At 57.3% G+C, this 22256-nt stretch overlaps 1 protein-coding gene across 1 annotated transcript in view; it reads left to right on the forward strand.

The window, feature by feature from the left end:
• Positions 1 to 22256, forward strand: part of SRCIN1 (SRC kinase signaling inhibitor 1) — a 92624-nt gene that overhangs the window by 31077 nt on the left and 39291 nt on the right. Inside the window, exon 2 of the mRNA XM_026654775.1 lies at positions 51 to 74. Coding sequence (XP_026510560.1) covers positions 51 to 74 — 24 coding nt within the window. The remainder of the gene's footprint in view (positions 1 to 50; positions 75 to 22256) is intronic.

A 22256-nucleotide genomic window follows, 5' to 3' on the forward strand; every position in this document is an offset into this window, starting at 1 on the left:
GGTATTTTTTGTTTTGTTTTGTGTTTTTTGTTTTGTTTTTGTTTTGTTAGCAACCCAACTACTGGAGCTTTAAGGTCAGTATTTCTGAATTTATTTTTTTCCCACGCTTCTGTTTAAAGTGCATGCGCTTTTTCACCCTTTCTCCATCTCTGTGTGCGCAAGTGGGGGTTGGGAGTCAGGGATCTCTCATCAGGGTTGCAGCGTTCAGCTAGTGTGATTCAGGAGCGGTTGACGCTCCTGAGAAGGATACAGCTGGTATTGCCAGGTTCTGCAGGATGGGCTCTTGCGTGTCTGAGTCCCCTTCGGCTCTCCGTTACACCCCCTTAAATCCACAGTCAAAGCACTGCAATCAGTGTCTGCTCTGGGCTTACACCCGGGTAGCAGAGGGCAGAATCCTGGCTCCTTGGCTCTGGGAAAAGAGCAGTGAGTGGAAACAGAGGTTCAGGCCATTCCAGGAATCCAGTTCAAATTCTTCACCCAGGTGCTAGGTCAAGGTCCTAGATGGGCAGAGGATAATTCTGACCCTCAGCCTGTTCCTAGTCAATCCACAGACTGGAGGATTCCAAATACAATCCCTCCCGCCCCAATCTGCTTGTCACCATTTTCACCACTCCCCACCACCACGTGCAGCCTTCTGAGCGTCGATCTGCACTCGGCTTGCACGATTACGTCGCACCGATCGGCTTCACTTTTTGCTGCTTGTGCACAAGCATATTGTGTTTGGGGTTCCAGCAGGGTGGGGGAAGGGAGACCTTTTTAAATCCCCTCTCCCACCCCCAAATGATTTGTGTGTGGCTGGGGGTGGGGGGGCTCGAACCCATATCTGAGCCTGGGTTTACAGTGCAGTATAGACATACCTTGAATGAGCTGTTGAAGGGCCCTAGCCTCTGGCAGGGTTGAACCCATGTTACACAACTACCACCTGGTTTGTAACAGACTTGGAAAGAGAATAATAAAAGCAGCCCGGAAATACATTCGAGTTCGCAGCCAGGAAAACAGTCTCTTTGGATTCTGTGCTGCACTGTGGTGCCATGGGGGAGTTGTGTGATGCACAGTGTGAAGTGTCTGGTTGTGAGCTGCCACACCAGGGCATAGGCAAGGCTGCTCAGTCCGCCGGGAAGCCGGCAAGCCGGGTTAGGGTTTAGGATCTCGTCTGGTGGGTGTCAAAGCCCCTGATGTGACCAGTTCTAGGCGCTGTGGGATGGTGAATGTAGCATATTGGAACAGACCAGCCTAGGATCCTGCATCCTGCAGTGCCCTGTCCCTGATACTTCAGAGGAAGGCAATAATAATAATAATGCACCTGAGCAGGTGGGTGGTGCGGCACATGGGAGGGGAGAGACTAATTCCTTCCTGGCCCTTCCAGCAGCACAACCAATACCCTGAAGCATGAGATTTGAGTCCCCTTAGCGGAGATAACTAGGAACGTTGAGAGGCAACTTGGCCTAGTGGTTGAAGCAAGGCTCTGGGCATCAACTAGCTTGCTTGGGTGTGGCTTGTGTCACGGCTCCATGCCTCCGTTTCCACCTCGGTAAAGCAGGGAGAACACCCACCTCTCTTCTGCATGGTGCTTTGAGCTCCCCAGCTGGGGCTGTCTACGTAAAGCTGCCCATGGTGCTGTGTGAATGCTCGGTCTGGTGGTGGTTAGATCCTGAGCTGACTAGACTATTATCCGCTCCCTCCTTGCGTCTCCCCACCGGCTCCTCATCTCTTGCCACGTAACGTTCACACCCCTTATCCCGTGCTTGGGCTCTGCAGAGCTCTCGGAAACCTCCCCTTGCGGTGATTCATACAGTGACCTCTAAGGGAGCAGCAGGGGAGCCGCGCTGTCTGACTCCCACTTCGGCTGTCCTCATGAGCACTGCCTCGCCAGAGCTCCGGGGAAGAGAAGGGGCTCGGTGTCGGTGTCTTGCCTATAGCTGGGGACGTACCGCCAGTGTGACTGAGCTAGGCTAGGGATGGGCAGTGCTGTTGCTCTGGGTCTTTGCCTGAGGCCGATCAGGCTTTTCTCCCTCTCTTGAAATCGCTGCTCCCCCACATCCCAGGGGTCTTATGGGCTGGTGCCGAACAGGGGGGCCAGGTGGAACATGAGCGGCAGCGGGGACGTGATGTGGGGTGGAAACTCTTCAAGGTCGTTCAGACCCTTCTTCCCAATGGAGCTCGGAAAACCGTGGACTTGCCCTAGTGTGCACTGGTGCCGCAGCCCTCTCTGTAAACCTCCCAGGCAAGGAAACGGATGACGCCGGCGTTAAGGGCGCAGTAGGAAGCCTGAGGAACAGGCAGCGACAGGAGATCCCACCTCCCATAGACCAGCTCTGCCTCCAGGCTTTGCCCACAGCTTCTGGGTCTCCAACCAGCCTGGAGTTCCAGCTCTCGGCTGGTCGCTCAAGGCCGGTTTGGTTAAGGCCGTTTGGAGCAGAAGGAGGGACTATTTCGAGGTTGGGAATGTTGTTTGCTCCAATCACGGAGCAATAGAAATGGTGATATTCCCTATTCCCCTCTGAGGAGTGACTTCTGATTCTTACCCTCCGCAGGAGAGGAAGGGGCAGGTTGCTGCTCGGGCACTGGACTGGGAGTTCTGAGATCTGGGTCCGGTTCCAGACTCAGCAGATGGCGTAGGGTGAGTCACTCCAGCTCCCTGTGTCTGCTTCCTCATCTGTAAAATGAGGCTAATGATACATGCTCTGCGGCAGGGGGTTAACTCCTGATGGTCTGTAAAGGACTCTGGCATCCTTGGACCCAGGGCAAAGTCTTTATTCTTTATTGTATTGCTCTGGGCATGGTCACCCCCTAAACCGCAAACCCGGCATCCCAACAAGCCCCTTCTGGCAGGGCCGAGGACCCTGGCTTTCCCACTCCTCCCTGGCAGCGCCCAGGCCAGCCTTCGACCCGTTGTTGTGCAGTGCAAAGTTGGCCCGTTTCACAGAATCTTTCCTCCCACCACCTTGCCCGATGAACTGTGTTGGCTGAGCGAAGCCGCGGCAGCTTGCCAAGGTCAGCGACGTTGCCGGGAGGTCTCGGTGCACCCTCTCAGCATGCGTGTGGCTTGGTCTGGCAGGGGCTGTGCAGTGGGAGGTGCCTTTTTCTGGAGGACACAGCCTGGGTCTTTGGGGCTGGTGGGTGACGTTCCCTCTCGGTTCTGGCTGGGAAGGAGAGATTGGTGGCATGGCCTAGCAGCGTCCCTGGCTGAATCTCCTAACGGAGGCTGTGACCCACACCACCTATGGGAAAGAGCATGAAGGGTTAAATCCCACTCTGCCATGCAAGGGACGGTCCCCAGCTATCTGACCCCACCACTCAGAGGGGCACAAGCAATGGGGGCTCAGCCAGGGGGGAGCTGCTCCGTCTGCCTAGAAAAGGACCTGCAAAAGCCGAGATCTGGCGTGCCCTAGACCCTCTGTCCCTAGCCTGTTGAAGGAGGAGGATGCAGTGGGGCAGGGGACTATCATGATGGGGGCTGTATAGGTGACTAGACAGACAAGGAGGCCCTTCTGCTGACATGCCCTCTCCTGCCCAGCATGGGGTCTGTGCCAAGGACCTGTCCCCCCCCATCCTAATGCTAGGCCGTGTAGAGTTGAGCCAGCCCCAGCTCATCACACGTATGACTCATCCCATCAGTCAGGCTGCCCATCAGTCAACCTCTCTCCACGGCTGTTGTCACGGAGCTTCTGGTCTCCTTGTCCCACTGCATATTTCAGAGTCCCTCATCCGGCCAGCCTGGCAACCAGCGACCTTTCGGTTACCTAGCAACCGCAGCCCAGGCAACGGGGATGGGGCGAGAAGCGACATCTGCCAGGGCCCTTAGCTCCCGTAATTGTCAAATAGTTTGGAGAGTTTGATCCTCTCGATGAACTTTCCCATCTCTCAGCCCAAGTCGCTCCGCAAGGGCCTGCTCCACCATCCTGCCCCTTCCCGGGCGTAGCTGGCAATGAGGCAGTCGGCGGGAGCTGAGAGCTCATCCCAGGATTGAGAACATGGCTAGTGTGAATGGAGATCCCACCCTTGGAGGACAGGGCATGAGCTTGGGGAAGCCCCCGCCCCCCTCCATCCATGCCCTGGGCTGCCAGGGGCACGGGGTGTCTCTTTCACATAGACTGTAGGAGAATTTGGCTGGTGTGAAAGTCAGAGCTGGCTAATGCTGCCTACATCCTGCTTAGCTCTAAACCAGCCTCTGTGCAGATCTACCAATGCACCTCCATCCTGCCCTGCTGCTCTTCCAGTCCTGAGCATCTCACGCACAGCTCTGCCAATGCCCATCAATCCTGGTCCACAGCACCCAGTGTTCATTGCTCTCCACAGACAATACTGCCCCTTTAGCCTTCTCCTGGAACTAGTCTGGGCAGAGACTGCTCTTAAAGTCAAATTGTGTTAGCGATGTGGACAAATACCTACTAAGGAGAGGGATGAGACCTCCTAAAACTCATGTCGCTTGTGGCCTGAACAGTGAGCAGAGAAAAGGCTCAGCACAGGTCCCTTTAGTCCTTCCAGGAAAACTCCCGTTGAGCCCCAGAACTTTTGGAAACTTCACATGAAGCAGAATAAAAGTTACTGAAACCTCCTATAGGCGTGAGGAGGAGGAGAGAGACAGTGTGCATTGCTGCCCTCTGCTGAGTGCAACTGGACTGTCTCAGCCCTGTGTCATGAGCGCTATACCGCTAACAGCAAATGGAGATTCTCCCTTAGCTTAAATGGCAGGGCCCTGTGCTTGCTGGAGCAGTTCTGTCCCACATTCCAGACGGCCACAGCCTGTAGCATAACGTCAGCTAGGCAGTCCTGTGGGGGCAGAGGTTTGTTCATGGATGGTAAGGGGGTGGGACTCCTGGAAGCTTTTCCCATCCCGCTGGGGACTTGAGGCGTTTGCCTAACCAATCCTATACACAGCAGTGATATTTACTCGGAGGAGACAGGCAAATGCCAAGCAGGTTTAGCTCCTGTAATCCTGCCCCTCCTGCTCCCGCCTGCAATAAATGTTCATTCTCATGCCCTCGTGCTGGCCTTTTGTCTCAGCTGTGCTGCCCAGGCCATTGGGGAGACAGGCTTTTATTGCAGGATATTTGGGGGGGGGGGTTAGTATAAGAAGGTGGAGGTGTTTGGGTGCAGCCGCGTGACTCGCGCCCCATCTGCTGGCTTGCCCAGGGATGCTTGGGGGAGGCGAGGCGGGGGCAAGAGAAATTTCCCCCAGCGCTTGCCAGCCTGTCTGAGGGGGAGGGGCTCGTGGCAATTTGGGGCTTTCCTGGGGTAGGGGGGGGAAGAATCCCCACCAAATAGGGCAGTAAGGTTGGTACTATGGGTCTCCTGCCCAGGGCCTGGCCTAGCCCCAGAACAGAGGAGGGGACAGTATGTATGAGTGAAGGGGCTAGATCCTCAGTACCCCCTGGGGGCCAACCCCCCGGCCATGCCCCAGGGTGGGTCTGTAAGTGCTCGCCAGCCCAAAGCAGGGGCTGCCCGCCCTCCGCCCGACTTTTTCTCCGATTTCCAGGCATCCCCCAGTAGGCTGCGGTAATTTGCTGTTTTCGGGGGCTGAAGCTGTGCGCGGCAGCATCACTGGAGAGCAGAGAGATTTAATGAGGCCTCAGCTTAACCCAGCTGCTGCAGGAGCCTGCCAGGGTAAATGTCGACAGGACTGCGGAGGCAGCGGCAGCCGAGGCTGGAATGGATTAGAAGCCTGAGCGTGAGCCGCAGTCTCCCAGCACGCCTGGCGCTGGCTGCAGACGTGACCGGCCTGGCCAAGCGCACTGGGCAATCCCACCGGGCCAGGAAACTATGTCACGGGGGGGGGGCACCCTGCCTGCCCTAGCCTTGCGAGATGAGCAGCCTGGGGATGGGGGATTCTCTCGCAGCTATCCTCTTGACAGAAGAATCAGTGATGCTCGACAGCTCTGTCCCCTCCCTCCCGCAGGGATGGGGATCCCCCTGTTGGTCTGTTGTGCCTTGGGATAGGAGCCCAGGTTTGGGGTATCTCCACACACGCCAACACGCACATCGCTAGTGGCAGGACCTTGTCGTGCCAGGTCCTTGTCATGCTCCTGGGCGGTTAGGGGCCCGTATCTGTTGGTATCTACTCCCAGCGGATGGGAATCCGGGTCTGTGATTTCCCCCACCCCACCATGGGGGGGCTGGGGTGTCTCCTTTCTGCTGCACGTCCCCCACGAGGCCATCTCCCTGACCACTCTGGAGGAGTCACCAAGCCAGGCTCCGCTCCCTTGGGGACCCCATTCCCTCTGATCTGGCTCATCCCCAGGGGTCAGGCGTGCAGGCCGGGGCATCTCCGCTCCCTGCTCATTCCCCGCTGAGGGCACTTGCTGGGCTCATGGGGCGTGAGCTGAGAGATGTCAGGAGAGAAGGGGTAGGCACCCCAATAAAAAACTGCTGCAGCAGCAGAGGCCGTGCGGCTGCGGGCTCCCAGTGGGGACGTGTGCCCCTGGACTCAAGGAGAGGGAGTGAGTCGGGAGGAGCGGGGAGCTGTTGGTTTAGCAATTATCACTGTGATCTGAGGGTCCTCGTTTTGTCTCCACAGCAGGGCCAGGCCAGCTCACCCTCCTCTCCCTCCTCCCTGCGCTTGGCACTGATTTCCCACTTGCCAGATCTGGACTGCGGTAGAGTCAGGAGAGCCAGCTCTGCTCCGAGAACCCTCTTTGGGGACAGTCTTGAGATCGGGGGAGGGGGGAAGCACCAGTGGCTCCCTCTTCCAGTCCTTTAGCTGGAGAGGCTGCGTGAGGATGTTGCCGCCCTCTCTGGTCCTGCTGCGGGACGGGGAGATGGGCATCGGACCCGAGTTAGTTTGTCAAGCGGTTGCCTGGTGACTGAGGCTGGGCCTGCTGGGGGGGGGCCATGTCGGTCTTGGGGTGGGGGCCCCTCTGCTGCTCTGACTAGAGGCCCCTGTTGGGCTTTTGAAGGGGAATCCCAAAGCATCCACCCCTGGGAAGGGCAGGTGCAAAGATGGGAGGCCGGGGGCCGCAGTGCTGCAGGATTTGACCGCGTTGCCCTCACCGGCTTGCAGAGCAACCCCCTCCGGAGCAGGCAGGTTGCGGATCCGTGGGGATGGAGCTGCTGCCCAGCCCTGAGCCGCCTGCCCGCGGCTGGGAAGGGACCGTCACCAATCCGCACGAAGGTGGCAGGAAACCAACTGCTGTCAATATTCATGAGGCTGCAGAGAATCAAGGCTTTTAAATATTCAGCAGGTAGGCAGAGGAGTGAAGGGCTGCGGGTACCTGCCAGGCGGGGGATTGCTAGCAGCCCCCTATGCTACCTACTGAGAGGACTTCGCAGGCTCCGGTGGGAGCAGGGAGCCTGGGAATCCCAAGGCTGGAGTCAGGCTTCTCATTCTTTGTATCTCTCCTGCTTTCTCTCTCTCTCATTCTTTTTCTCTTTCTTTCTCGAGTTTGTCTTTATTTCATTTTCTCTCTTGCTTTTGTTCTTTTTTTCAATGTTTTTCTTGTTCTTCCTCTTTCCCTCTCATTCATTTTCTCTTTCTTTTCTTTCTTGTTCCCTTCCCTCCCTCCCTCTCCTCTGCTGGAGAGCTGAGCAGTTTGCCTGTGTATTGGCAGTGATTAGAGTGGACTTCAATGCTACCAGTATCCTTGTTTCAGGGGTAACCTCTTTAATAAATACCTGGTGGGGCCCCTCCGAGGCTGGCGAGTCCCTGCCCAGCTCCCTCTCACATCTGGCTCCCAGGGGCAGCCCGCACACATCTGTTAGCCGAGGCCCCATGCGTTAGTCAAGGGGTCCGGTTTAACCACTAATCCGATTTTAGCATTAATCCAGTTAACATTGAGATCAGGATTAATTCCGGGTTAATCAGGATAATCCTGACAAAATGTTGAGCATTAGACGTTGGATGAATTATTGTTACCCTGAGCAATACATTTTTAATTCGGCAGCGAGACCCAGCCGGGGGGTAGGAGGTGGGTGAGGCTGTGATCCGGAAGGGGGAATGTTGAAGCCAAACTGAGAGCTTTAGAAACCACCCATGGGGGGACGTCTCCTAGGGCTCAGCCTGTGCCCCCAAACTAGAATGGGCCCTGATCCGAACACCCCTGAACTGCGGGGCTCTTTGGACTCCCCTGGGCTGGAGCCCATCTGGAGACAACGTCGGGGAAACTCTGCCTCCTGATTGTTTCTCTTCCCCATTCCTCTCGTGCGCTTCCCGGTCCCATCCAGGGCAGGCAGTAACACGCTGGGCTCGGCATTCTTGCTTATTACGCAGCGTGGTAGTGAAGCCATCACCCGTGGTCCACTGAGATCAAACCCAGGCCTCTCCGCCCTGAAAAGCACCAGCTGTTGGCACGGGGGCTAAGAGAACATTTGGCTGTGGTGGTGACTGAGGGTGGGTGTGATGGCGAAATTGCTGACCCCCTCCGCCAACGTTTTCTACAGCATCTCCTCCCCCAGGGGTCGCCAGTTACTGAGCTGTGGCCATAGAGGGACTTTGCTGCACTACAGCGCCTGGCCCCTCAATATTCCATGCAGGCAATAGGGGTAGAACTCAGGTCCTGCAGCTCCAAATGCCCAGCCCCCACCTAGCACTTGAGCTAAAGGAGAATTTCTGTTAGCAGTATAGGGTCCATGACACACCGTGGAGAGGTTCCGATTCCAGCCACTACAGGGCAGTGCCGTGTGTGTGTGTGTGTGTGTGTATGTATGTATATGTGTGTGTGTGTGTGTATGTATATATATATACCAACCCCGATCTCAAAGGTATTTATGCTTCCAAAGTTAAGAGCCTAAATACCTTTGAGGCTCTGGGCCACAGTGGCTCGTTCATGATACTGTGTATGCGGCTACTCCCACTGAAATGCGGCCACCTCTGGTGTGGGAGTAGCTGGCACAAAGCACACTGCATAAAGGCGCAGAGAGGTTTAGACCACCAGGTTCACTTCTCAATTGCCGGCCTCTCCCGGGGGACGACTCTCCAGCTCTGGGACATGAGGGGGGAGGGTCGCACCTGCAGTAAATGGCTCGAGAACTCAGATGTCCCCTCTCCAGATGTGTCCTGACGTCAGTGTTTGAGCAGAGGCAGGGAGCTGAGTAATGAGATGGCACATCTGGTGCTTAAGCCTCTGGTCCTTGGCTTCCCTTCTGGAGGGGGCGTTTCCAGGACAAAACCTGAGCTGCAGATCCCAGCCCAAAGGAGGGGGTGTGCATACGGGGCAACATCCCCACCCTGGTCCCGGGCAGGCGCTGCTGTCTAGGAGGGAAGTTTTGGTTTTGAAAGCTGGATGAAAGCCGGGGAACTGTATTCCCTTAGAAGCCGCCGTCAGACAGAACTAGTGGGCAGGGGATTTTGAGTATTATAAAAGGAACACTTGGTAGATCCCCATCATTGCAGTGTCTCACTGCACAGCTACACTGCATTGCTGTGCTGCACTGCCACCCCTTGGTGCATTGCTCCACTGTCCTGTACTGCCACAGTGTACTACTGCACTGACATGCCACACTGCACCATTACACCATGGTGTGCAGCTGTGCTGCACTGCCACACCTCAGTGTATTCGTGCACTGGCACACCAAAGAGTACTACTGTACTGCAATGCCATCGGGCTCTGCTGCACTGCACTGCCACATCACAGAGCACCACCACACTGCCATGCTATAGTATACGACTGCACTGCCACACCACAGTGCTCTCTGCTCCATCGCACTGCACTGTATTGCAGTGCCACCATGCTCTGCTACTCTGCACTGCCCCACTCCATTGCACTGCCACACCTGCAGTGCTTGCTACACTGCACTGGTGCTCTGCAACACTGCGCTGCCTCCCCACTAAGCACTGCCTCCCTGCTCAGTATTGTCAGGTTAGACTGCGCTGCTGCACGGCACTGTCACAAAACAGCTCCCCATAGCTGCAAAAATTGGAAACGGTTTTCTGATTTCCACCTCCCCACCTGCCTTTCTCTGCCGAAGGCTCGGAGGCTTTTCCCACGAGCATTGTTGGTGTCTGGCCCCATCTCTATCCCAGAGCACTGGACTGTGATAGGACGCTGGGGCAGGAGGTAGCTGTCTTATTTCATAGGGAGCCTTCTAGCGAAGAGTCTGGGGGACATGGAGAGCCACAGAGGCCATGACGGGTGTGAGTGGACTGTGTGCAAAAGGCGTCCTGGGTCCCAGTATCGGTCACTCTGTGCTGGTAAAACAGGGCTATGGGCTGGGATTGTCCCTTTCTCCTCCTAATATCTGCCGGGCCTTTGCTATATACTGTCTGCCTCTCACTTCCCTAATGCTCACAGGAGCTTTTTGAATGCACCAACAGGATTTAGGAGCACACGGTCCAGGGCGAGTCAATGAGACTTGTGCTCCTAAATCCTGTGGCTGAGGCATATGACACACACACAGACACACACACACACTCTCTCTCTCTCTCTCTCTCCCCTGCTTCCCTAGCATAGCAGAGCCAGCCCTGTTGTGAGATCTCCCGTTACCGCTCCTCTCCCAAAACACCCGACCGCGCGCTGCGCTGGTGTGCTATCGAAGCGCGTCAATAACAGAGAACAAAATGGTGTTTTGTCAGAAGTGAACGAACCCCGTGCCGTGTGCGAGGCTCTGGCCTCGATGTGCCCGCTGCCGTTCTGCTGTTCCTTCGCAGCGGGGGCCCCGGCACCAGTGCCTGGTGGTGAAGGACGGCTCCCTGGGCCAGGCTTATTGTGGGATTGTGTGTGCGCGTTGTAGGGCCTAGGACTTGGCTGAACTGGCTTTAAGTCCCTGCTTTGCTATCAACTCTGTGAGATCTTGGCAGGTTGCTTAGGCCCAGATCCTTAAAGGTATTTAGGCACCTAACCCCCATTGCTCACCTTGGGGAATCTGGGCCTCGGTTTTACCCTGTAAAATGGGAATAAGGGTAGTAGTAGTTTTACAATATAGTCACAGACCTGGACCCCATTGTGCTAATCCCTGCACATTTTTATTGCTATTAGATGTATTACGGTAGCACCTAGATGCTCAGTCATGGACCCGGACCTCATGGTGCTAGGTGCTTTACCTTTTGTTTGCTATGGGGGGGGGGGGAGATAACTCAGTAGTTTGAGCATTGGCCTGCTAAACTCAGGGTTGTGAGTTCAATCCTTGAGGGGGGCCACCTAGGTTCTGGGGCAAAATCAGTACTTGGTCCCGCTAGTGAAGGCAGGGGGCTGGACTCGATGACCTTTCAGGATCCCTTCCAGTTCTATGAGATAGGTATATCTCCATATATTATTATTATTAGATGTATTACGGTAGCACCTAGGCGCTCAGTCATGGACCTGGGCCTCATAGTGCTAGGCGCTGTATAAACGCACAATAAAAAGCCAGCTCCCGCTCCAGAAACCCAACAATCTAAGCCCGAGACAACAGATGGAGACAGACAGACGAGTGCAAGGAAACAGTGAGACCAGACTGGTGAGCGTGGCAGGCAGTGCTCGCTCCGCACCAGCAGCCCTGCCGGTGGGCAGTGTTTGGGGAGGTGTCGCAGTAAAGGAGAGTTTTGAGGAGGGATTTGAAGAAGGCCCACAAGGTGGCTTTGCAGCTGTTTAGGGGAGAGGCCGCAGGGGAGAGAGTGGGGGATGCAGGCGGGGATCACGAGCCCGTCGGAGGTGAGCGGCATCGGCAGCTTCATAGCAAATGCGAAATGCTGGGGAGGGTGGGGCCCTGGAAACGGAGCCCTTCGTGGTCGTGCCTGGGATACGGATACCACTTTGCCAAGACCTGGACCCCCGAGTCATTGCACACAGTTACCCAAACAGACGGCAGCACCTTGGACTGGGCGGGAGGTTTCCTGTGACATTTCGATGAGGAAGGAGAGAAAAAACATGCAAGAGAGGAAACATTTTGGGACAAAATATTTGTGAGCCCTCCCCCCTTCCCCTTTATTTGCAACCAGCTCTAGGGGCTGCTTGAAATTTTAATTTCGATTCAAAGGGGGGATTTCCTCCTGGGTTTTTTGAACCACCTCTACTGCCAACTTTCTTCACTGCAGATCCAACTGGGCTCAAGCTGCCAGCCTAGAGCTGAAAGGCTGCTGTGCCCAGCGTCCGCCTCCAGGGCTCTCCAATCTCCTCTTCGGGAAATAGGCGATAAATAACCAGGTTTGTTCAGGCTGCGTCCCCGCTGTGCCGGAGATCTCCCAGCCCCGTCACTCCCATCCCTTTGCATTCTCCGCATTCTGCGTGGCCCTGCCTTCAAAGATACCCATGGGGGAGAGGATGTCTCTGGGAGAGAGATTTCACACCAGGTCAATATCTTTTTCAAATGGATGAAACCGAATCGCCTCTGGCCTGCTTTGGCTGGGGCAATCCGGCAGGAGCAGCGGGGGATTCACAGCTGGGGGGGGGGTCAGTGTAATGGCTTTTCCAGGTGTCGAGGGGTAGAGTGCCCAGCAGCTGTTTTTTCCATCCCCTTTGTGCTCTGAAATCCTGCTTAAAATGCCACGTAACTAGGAAAAATATACAGGCTGGGCGGAAATAAAAGACCTGGCCGTGGGCGCGTGGATATTAACGTTCAGCTCTTTTCCCTCCTTAAAATGGTTTGCAAATATTGACCGACTAATCCTGCCAGCTCCCGTGTGCATGCCCCAAACCAGCTGGAGCGTAAGGGCCACGCTGCCCTCTGCAGAATGGTGTCAGAATGGCACAGCTGTGTGTCATAGTCTCCAAGCTGCTACTGGAGAGTCTCCTCCTGCTCAAGCGGGTCGAGGGTCTGTGCTTTTAGCGCAGGAGGGTTCAAGTGCTCTCCGTGACGTTCCAGGCAGCCATGGGGAGGTTGGTGCAGCGTTACCATCCTTGTGTTACCAATGGGAATGACACTTCGTGTTGGAGATGGCTGGAACGTACCTGTCTAGCTAAGGGAATTATATGGAGCCCCTCACAATCGTTGATCTATTATTTGCCCTCACAACCTCCCTGGGAGGCAGGGCTGGGGTGTGTCCCCATTGGACAGGTGGGGAACTGAGGTACGGAGAGGCTGCAGGCTTGCCGACGCTACGGGGACTCTGGCAATAACCCTGCAGTGTAGATGCAGCATGCAGCAGCAGAAGGGGTTTTCCTTTGCTGTAGGAATTCCACTTCCCTGAGCAGCGGTAGCGTTTGTCCATCGACCGAGCCGCGTCTACGCTGGGGGTTAGGTCGGCTTAGCTGTGCCGGTCAGGGGGGTGGATTGGTCACCCCTCAGGGGGATGTAGCTACATCAGTCTAAACTTTACGTGTAGACCAGGCTTTAGTCACTAGCCCAAGTTTACCCACCAAGTCTGGGGCAGAGCAGGGAACAAAACCCGGAATCTCCTGAGAGCCAGGCGGGTGTCCTGGCCATCGGGCCATCCTTCCCCTCCTGCTCCGGCTCCTTTCCTGTGGTTAATAGGATCATTTTGCTCCTTGGGCACCTCATGGCATGAGCAGAATGCTGCCTGACCTGCTTCGGGACGCAAGAGAGGAAAACTCCCCTGGGCCAGGCCACTGGGAGAATGGAACAAGGGATTTCAAAGGCGGAGGGGGAGCCAGGGGGCGTTTGATTACCCGATCAAAGTGGGGCAGGTGATCTGGCTAGAAGAGAGCAAAGATGGATTTGGGACAGTGTCTGCTCCTTCTTCGTTTGAACTCCTATGTCTGACGTGCTGAGCGCGAGACCAGGCTGTAAACGTTATTAGTGGTCCAGTGGCACCTGATCCCAACCGAGATCAAGGTGCTGTACAGACACACACCCTCTCCCAAAGAGCTTGCCGGCAGAGGCAACAACAGCACAAACTTGCACAGGTAAGTGGCAGAGCTCAGAGCAGAAGGCAGGTCTCCTGCATTGCACTCCAGTGCCCTAGTCACTGGACCACCCAACACCCCTCCCTGGATAATGTGCCGGGATCGGTGGCTTCTGGGAGGCTAGGTGCTAGGTCACAGGCCCATCCCTTGAGGTTTAGCCATGTATTGAGCTTCTAGCCAGATCTTTTCTCCGAGGCCGTGGAGAGAGGAGCATAGATGGAGACAGGTCTGTTCTCTTCGTGTCTAGAAGGGCCCAATCCTCCAGGGATGCTGAGCTCCTGGGTCTCCTTGCAGGGCTGAGGACGCTCAGAGCCTCACCAGATGTGTGGGGGGGCACAGTCAGATGCTGGCTTTGCTGACGGGAAGGGGATTATGGGGAGTTAATCCAGCTCAGTGTCTGACCAGGAGCCGGAAAGTGTTTTTATCTACTCGGGAAATAACTGGTTGCGCCGTGGGGCCTGGCTGGGCCTGCAAAGCATGGACGAAGCAGAGCCCGTTTTCGTGGGCTGCTGCCTCCGTCCAGACCCTAGCAGTGGAGACACAAATAGTCCCAAAGCTAGATCCGTTTGCTGGGCAGCGGCTGATGGAGCAGAGTGGCTGGCTGGACTCCTGAAAGGGCTCCATCCGTCCACGCAGGGGCGATTTATTGCCAGCCCAGCTGTCTTGAACGCATTCCAGGCCATTATCTCTGCAAAATGTGACCGAATGGAGCATGAAAAGGGGAGTTTGGGGACGGGCCACTCCAGTGCTGCGAGTCCCAGCCCTCCGCAGCAGCTGCTCTCCCATCTCCCTGCTGTTTGGACCAGGGCCAGCCACTGGATCCAGCTCGGGGGCTTTGCCTGACGCCGGTGGGGTCTTACCCCCGAGCAGCCCGGGTACAGCAGCATCCGTATGAAAAGGGCTCGTCTGTTCCAGATGCAGGGTCAGGTCTGTGTTGCCCCTCACTGCTTTGGGGTGGGGGGGACTCTTGGGGCTAACCATGGGGGGGCTGGGATCTCAGCGACTCCGCTGTGACCGGCTGGGCTGGGGAAAGATGGGGGCTGAGATTGGGAACCAACATATGGGTGTGTGTGTGTAAAGGGAGGTTTTTTCGCCCTGCTTAGCTTTCCTTTCATTGATAATTTAATTCTCAACAGCTCTGAAATACAAGTGGACGCAGTACATGTGTGTGTGTGGGGGGGAATCTGGCGGGATCCCCCACAACGTCCAGCAAAAACTGGTTCTCCAGGACAGACTGCTCTATAGCTACTGGGTGCCCCCAAAACTGTCCTTAGCATCTGCACCCGGAGAGCCAGGGATTAGGACAGGCTCATCGGAGGCGCGGTCTGGAGTGCAGGCGTCACTGTTTCACCTGTGCTGATCCTTTTGCTCCGTTTCTCTGGCTCTGTTCAGAGCACTGGCCTTGCTGCCTGCAGTTGGGAAGTGAACGGAAACACCGAAGCAATGGGACCTCCCAGAGACCATGCACGCCTGGCATCGAATGGTACCATCCCAACCAGCAGCTTGTGCTGCTCTGGGACCGTCTGTCTCCTGTCCTACCGTGCAGTCGTTGACGTTGATGATAGTAGGATCTTGGGGCAGCCCGCTTAACCCCTCGCTGGGACGAACAGGGTGTCGGCCCCTCCCCGAGCTCTTGGCCCAGGCTCTCGGCAGGCTCCACGCGGTCCCGCTCGGGTCACCTTGCTGAGCGTTTCCTTTGCAGACATGCCAGCTAGAGACTGACGTTCAGGGGTAAATGAAAACTCAGGTTGTGGAGGACGAGGTGGCCGCTCGGAGAGGTGCCTGTTGTGCAGTACGGGCATGTGCCAGCTGCTCCCAAGCCTGGGGTGGGTCCCTGTTTGGCAGGCTCAGCCATTGCCAACGGAGCCTGAATTGGGACAGCCTGGGTGGGGGGCGGAGGGGAGGAGCGGGGAATGCCCCGACCCTGGGGGTGTGCCGAAGGGCAGTCCCGCATTGCTTTGCAGGGTGGGCATCTGCCCCCAGGGCGCGTGCCTCTCCCATTCGCCCTGCAGGACCAGGCTGGAGCGAGATTGGCTAGAATGGATTAACCGTGAGCAGGCAGCTTGGAACCAAAAGGGAAAGCAAACCCAGCGGAGCTGGCAGCCAGCCGTGGGGCTCGCGCAAATCCCCTTAGTGCTGTTCCTTGGGGCCGGGATTGCAGCGGGTGCAGTGCTGGGGATGGGCTGGCCGGGCAGGGTCTCTGTGTGCGCGTGGCAGTGAGGGTGGGACCCTGGCGTGGTACTCGGCCTGGGACTCGCCAACCTCGTGTGCCTGGCTTGGGGGGAGCTCAGAGCCGTCTAGCTCTGCTCAACCTGTCGCTCCCCATCCCCTGCTCCAGCCCCTCCGCTACCCTCCCTCTCTCCCGCATCAGCCTCTGGCTCCATTGTCCTCCCCATCAACCTCTAAACTGCCTCACTGCTGCCCGCATCCTCCCCCAATCCCCAGCCCGATGCTGCCCCTCATGCACGGAGCAGCTTCCCTCCCAACCCTTCTGCAGCCATGTAGGGTGACGATGCCTCCGCACCTCCCTGCACCTGTCACCCCAAGTCCCCTGTTTCTCTGACTCACGGGGGCGCGTCAAGCTCTTCGGGGCCTGGACTTCGGCTTGGCTGGGTTTGGGGCCAGGCGCGCTTCCGAATCCCAGCCCCCTGGATCTGGGCTACATCTGGGGCATCAAAAGTGGGCGAGGAGACAATATCGAAGCCGTGTGGCTGATGATCTGTGTCCCTCTATGCCCCCCGCCCCATCGCTTGAGCTGGCGGGACAATCCCACGCCCCACCCACCCCCATTTATCGCCCCGAACTCACAGCCTCCCCCCCCACACGTCTCCTCTGCCCGTTTGGGGGCCTGTCTCCGTTCCTCCAGCACGGCCTGTTTAACACAACAAAGTTGGCAAGGGCTATATCAGCCGTGGCAGAGAGGGGAGTAGGGCTGGGGGGTAGGAAAAGGGGGGGGCGGGGATGAAGGAGGAGAGAGGCATTCTTATCTAGCCAGGCAGATAGAATGAAGTTGTTTCTTAGCAGACAGTAGAGAATTGTTGGAGGTTTTGGAAGCTCTGCGAATTGCTTAATTGTATCTTTTTTTTTTTTTCTCTGGGAAGAAAAAAAGACAAAAGCGGCCCCCTCCCCCGTTGCAAAAGAGGCTTAAACAGCGGCGAAGCCAGCGGGCTGCAGGAGACCAGCGGTGGGAGAATTCTGTCTCTCTCCCCACCCTCCAAAGGCCAGGTGTGTGGGGGAGAGCATTGCCGGTGTATTACACAGGCCCTTTGTTAACTAGTTTCCCTGGGAGAGGAACAGCCAAGGACTTCTCTACCTTTGGAAATTTCCCGAACTAGCTATTTCTAGAATCATTATTTTATCCTGGTAAATTTCCAAGTGTAGACAAGCCCTCCTGCCCCCGGCTCCCAGTAAGTGAGATGAACCTGGAGAGGAAGGTGGGTCCAGTGGTTAGAGTGACCCCTGGAAACTTTGAAGACCCAGGAGCAAGGCCCTACTCTGCCACAGACTTCCTGTGCAGCCTTGGGTGAGTCATTTAGTCTCTCTGAGCCTCAGTTCCCCACCTGGAAGATGAAGATGATGATATCTCTGTTCCTCGCAGGGGTGTAGTGAGTGTGTTCAGATAGTGTGTACCTAACCCAGATAGAGCTTGTGCATTCTCTGTACAGACCACACACCCTTGGATTACAAGGAGTGGCATGGGGCCCCCCTGTTTCCTGATGTCCACCTTCTAATGCCAACTTCCAAGAAAATTCCCCTGTGTGGTTAGACTGCGGAACTCACTGCCACAGGATGCAGTTGAGGCCAAGAATGTAGCAAGGTTCCAAGGGGGCGTGGATAACCGGCATATGCGGAGTTACGATAGTTAATGCAGAAAGAAGATATTAAAGCTCATGCTTTGGGGCTTGAGCCAATCTCTGTTAGGGATCAGAAGGAGGCCTGTGTAAGGGGCAGATTATCCCACCGCTGCCCACTGTGGGGTTCTTACCCCTTCCTCTGAAGTTGCTGGTTCTTCTTGCTCTGGGAGACAGGGTTACTTCATCTCGCCATATGCCTCAGTTTCCCTTTCTGTAAAATGGGGAGAACACCTATTTAATTACAGAGTGCTTTGAGATCCTTGGGCGATGGGCAGCTCTTAGAGCCCCTTGTTCCCCCTTCTCTGACAGCCTGGAGATTGGAAAGAGAGGGACCGGGGGTCTGGGCCAGGGGTGACGGTAGAGGAGCGAGTTGTATTTTGCTCCCCATCCATTATCCCGGCCTTGCAGCTTCTGGTGCCCAGCGTGGGGTCAGAGATGGGAGCGAGGGGGCCTGGGAGTTGCCCTCAACTGTGCTGCATCTGCCGCGGCGGCTGACGGCTCCAAGTGCAAGGGGCAGTCGTGCGCGTGCCCCACTCCTGCTCCTCCAATGAACCGCAAAGCAAGGTCACCGGTCCCCACCTGCAGACTCTCCCAGCAGCTGCTGGCTGTGGGGCGGGACTCCTGTCCGTCTGTCCACCCAGCGTCTGGTGGATCTTTGTGCAGTGACTGACTCCCTGCCACCCCAAGGGGAACATCCAAGCCGGGGACACGCAGGCGACACCAGGGCCAGGCACACCAGGCCGCTCCGTGGCCCTGCACCTCTCAGCCCATCTGTCCGCCCCACTCTGGGGCCGTCGCTCCAGGGAAATCCGGCCTGGCTGGAGCAGCTGTGAGATCTGCTGGCCAAGGAGGAGCAGGCTGGGGGGTCAGACTGCAGGGGGGAAAGCGCTGGGCTGGCTCCCCATTCGCCTCTCCCAGACAGCACAGCAGGGGTCAGCCCTGGCTGGCCACAGCTCCCCTTTCGTGCCCTGCCTTGGCCTCTCTTCTCCGGGTTCCCACCCTCAGCTCACCAGGGTGGATTCATCCTGCTGCCCTTCTGCCTTCCTGGCTTCAGGAACTCTTTCCTCTTGTTTCCCTTCACAGCCGCCCTGGCACGCACTTCCCCTCTCTCTCCTTCCCGCCTGCCTTTCCGCACCCGCCCTGCAGCCCCGGGGGCCCGGCGGACGCTGGGTCAGTCCTGACTCCTTGCTGGGGGAGGACTGAGGAGCCGGCGGGTGTGTTTTCTCTGCCGTCACAGGCAATCATCTCCCTGACCTTGGTGCCTCCGCCAGAGATCCCCTGCCCGGCAGCGCTGCCCTCCGGAAGGCTAATCGCTGCTTGGGTTTCTGCTCAGCGCAGCCTGCTGGCGTCAGACCCTCCCCAACAGCAGCTGACCGGTGGCCTTGACCAAACAGGCCATGTTTTTGCTTAGAGGCAATTCCGTGCCCTGCCCTTCCTTGTCCGCTCTTTAGCTAGATGCTTCTCAAATGCAGAAGGACATGCCACTTCTGTTGTGGCGGTGGGGTGCCAGGCAGTGCCAGCGCCCCGGTTTGCAAGGGGTTAATCAGATGGGTATTCCCATTCCCATGAGGTCACAGTTCGAAGCCCGGCCAGCCCTGTCTCTGGGCTGTGCGGCAAATGAAAGGCAAGACGCTGCCTCCTTTGCTTTCCGTACAGGGCTCTTGAATTAAAAACTCCGCAGCGGCCCCCGCCATCCCCAGACTCTGTCGCTCACGGTACATCATCGCTGGGGCATAACATGCCCTCAGCGCAAACGCAGAGCCGCGCCCACCACCCCTTCGCCAGGGGGATGCAGTGGGACCTATTAGCCCTGGGTGGAATGCACGGGTCAGCTCCCGGCAGGTCACTGGGACAGAAAGCCAAGTACTGGACCGCTTGCCGTCCCGGGGGCTGGCTCACTGACGGGATCAGCACCCGCAAGTGAGTCTGGACTCTCTGAAGGACTCAGCCCGTCAGCTGCTGAAACTGTCCTGGGGGAGCTGCAGGGAGGCCGGGGTGTTCACAGGTGTTTAGGTTCCTGACTCCCATTGATTTCAGTTGCTTTACAAATCTGGGGCTGCTGAGCCCTTGAAAACCTGCCCCCCAGCATGCGGCCACTTAAATCCCACTTACCTCTTCAGCTCTGCAGCGGGAGGTAACTGACGCCCAAGCCTTGTGCATGGGGGTGAATTTCATCCCAAACTCCCACGGCACTTTTTGGTGCACCTAGTGTCCTGATTTCCGCGCGGGGAATTGAATTCTCTCAGCCGACATTTTCCCACCCCGCAGTTCACTCCGCACCCTGAATCACAGCCTAGGGTGCAGGAGCCGCCGTGGCCAGCCGGCGAAGTGACTGGCTGTGTGCGCTCCTATGTGAGTGCCTGCACGTAAGGATAAATAACCACACGGCTCTGGTAGCACGGCCAGAGGCGGCTTTGAAATGTGCTAGGCAGGTAGATAAGCTTTTCCCTCGCCTTTGGGAGGAAAGGCGCTTGACAAATAGAAGGGTGCGATGATCATTACACCATGTTCAGCACTTGACAGGCGACCCTTTCCTGTCTCACCGCTCTGGGATCACACGTGATAGAGAAGCACTGTAATAATCGTGTCACGCTTTTACGTGGCGCTCTTTGTCAGGCGCGGGCTTGAAGCAGGACTCGCCAAGGGAGGGCCTCTGGCCTGCATCAGACCAAATGGGCATAATGGCCCCTTCTGGGCTCACCGGCGATAGATCTCAAAGCACTTTGCAGGTGAGGAAACTGAGGCACCGGACGGTGCAGTGATTTGCCTAAGGTCGCCCGGCAGAGATGGGAATAAAGCCCCAGGGTCCTGAGTCCCAGTCCAGTGTTCGATCCACTAGGCCACACTCCCTCTGCTGCAGTGTATCGTGTTTCCAACGTGAAAGCTTCTGCTCCCAGTATATATCGCCCCCCTGCACGGATCCCCCGAGGTAGATCAGCCCTGCGGAATAGTGCCTGGAATGGCCCCGTTCTCTGGGGCTGCTGTGACTTGTTCCCCTTCCCGCCCCCAGCGAGTCAGCGCTGTCCTGCTGAGGGCAAGGGGCCGGGTTCTGGGGGATCAGCTCAGTTCCCCGAGGGAGCTTTGCGTGCTGCCCCGAATGACTGGCACCCATCTCCCCCGCAGCTCCGGAGGGCAGCACACTGGCGGAAGTCGGCTGTTTACAGAGCGAGCTGCTCCCCTGTGACAGCTCTGCGCTGCTCTTACGCACGCTCCCGGAGAGTCCCACGCTCGCTCTGACAAGTCTCGGTTACAACCCGTCCAGGGCCCGATCCGGCCCTGTAGATGGGAGCTTTGCTGTTAAGAATCAAGCCCCCAGTGATAACGTGGCTCCGTCTTTTTAGAGGGCAGCTTAACCATGGTGCCAAACCATGCTGAGGAGCGGTGGCATCTGGGAGCGGACAGCTCATTTCCACAGGGGCCAAGGTCTCTGGCAAATTGGGGAAGGGGGCGGGTAGGCAGCAGCAGACCCTGGCAGCATCCACACGATGACAGCAGCTGCCTCAGGGGATCAGGTCACAGCAAGCCCCCAAATCCTGCGCCCAGCCGTCTGTATAAGAGCCATTGGCTCCAGCAGGGGCAGAATCACGCTGCAGGCCTGGATGGGCCATGGGCTCGGGCCTGTGACCCAAGAAGATACGACAGGGTTGTAGCTGGGGGCGGGGGAGATCACGGGGGTCGCTGTGGCTGTCGGGTTGCTTCGGAATCTTTGCATCAGCTGGCGGCAGGGGTGGAAGCCAGGGCGTATGTGGGGCTGTTCTTTGATCGATTATCGCCTGGCAGGGTAAGTCATTAGCAAGGCAGAGTAATAAACAGCCGTTCCCTCTGAGTGAAGGGGAGGTCAAGGACAGAGCTGCATCACTATCTGTAAAATCAAAACTCACCTTCCTTTTTCAACTCCTCCTCTTCCTGGAGACTGGCTGCCGGCCTCCTCTCTGTATATCCCTGGTGTGGGATCGACGCGCTCCCCCTGCCGGATCCCACGGCTTGCCCGGCTGGTTCCCGCAGGCGGCTCGGCTCCTGCCCTCGCTCTTGAGTGGGAGATGCCGCGGTCTTGGAAAGGAGAGCTCCTAGCAGGGTCCTCCTGCACCCGCCCCAGGCGGTACAGCCCAGCCGGCCGTTGGCCCTGCCCGCGGGGAAGTGCTGTGGGTGCAGACTGATCGTGGATCCAGAGGTCCTGCAGTGCAGGGAGCGAATGGATAACACCCCGGCCCCTGTCCGGACTGAGCTAAGCAAAGGGACTCGTTGGGGGTGGAAAGCTAACGCGGCTGCCAGACAGGAAGGATGGGCAAGAGGTGGGGCTAATAGGGGTCCGGGGGGTGAGACTGCCCCCCTCCCCCGGCGATCTTTAGGTGTGTGCATAGCACCTTTCATACGGGGCTGGATAGTGAGCTCACACCGCACTCACCTGGGACGGCTTCTGCCCTACGCAGCTGGGCCCACCCTCCTCCCCTTCACACTGGGCTGGGATTAGGGCTGCGGACCGGGGTGGAGGGTGCTACTGCGGATGGTTGATGCCCCCTTGGTGGGGTGAGGAGGGGGCGGGGTGCACCCACTGAATCGGGAGGAACCACCAGTGACCCATCACCCCGCTGGCTGCAAAACCTGGCTCCGCCACCGGGCTGTGGTTAAGGCACCAGGCTGGGATCCAGGAGATCGGGGCTCAAGCCTGGCTCTGCCACAGGCTCCT

Source organism: Terrapene carolina, unplaced genomic scaffold (assembly GCF_002925995.2).
Source record: "Terrapene carolina triunguis isolate 2854851 unplaced genomic scaffold, T_m_triunguis-2.0 Scaffold193, whole genome shotgun sequence".
NCBI lineage: Eukaryota > Metazoa > Chordata > Testudines > Emydidae > Terrapene > Terrapene triunguis.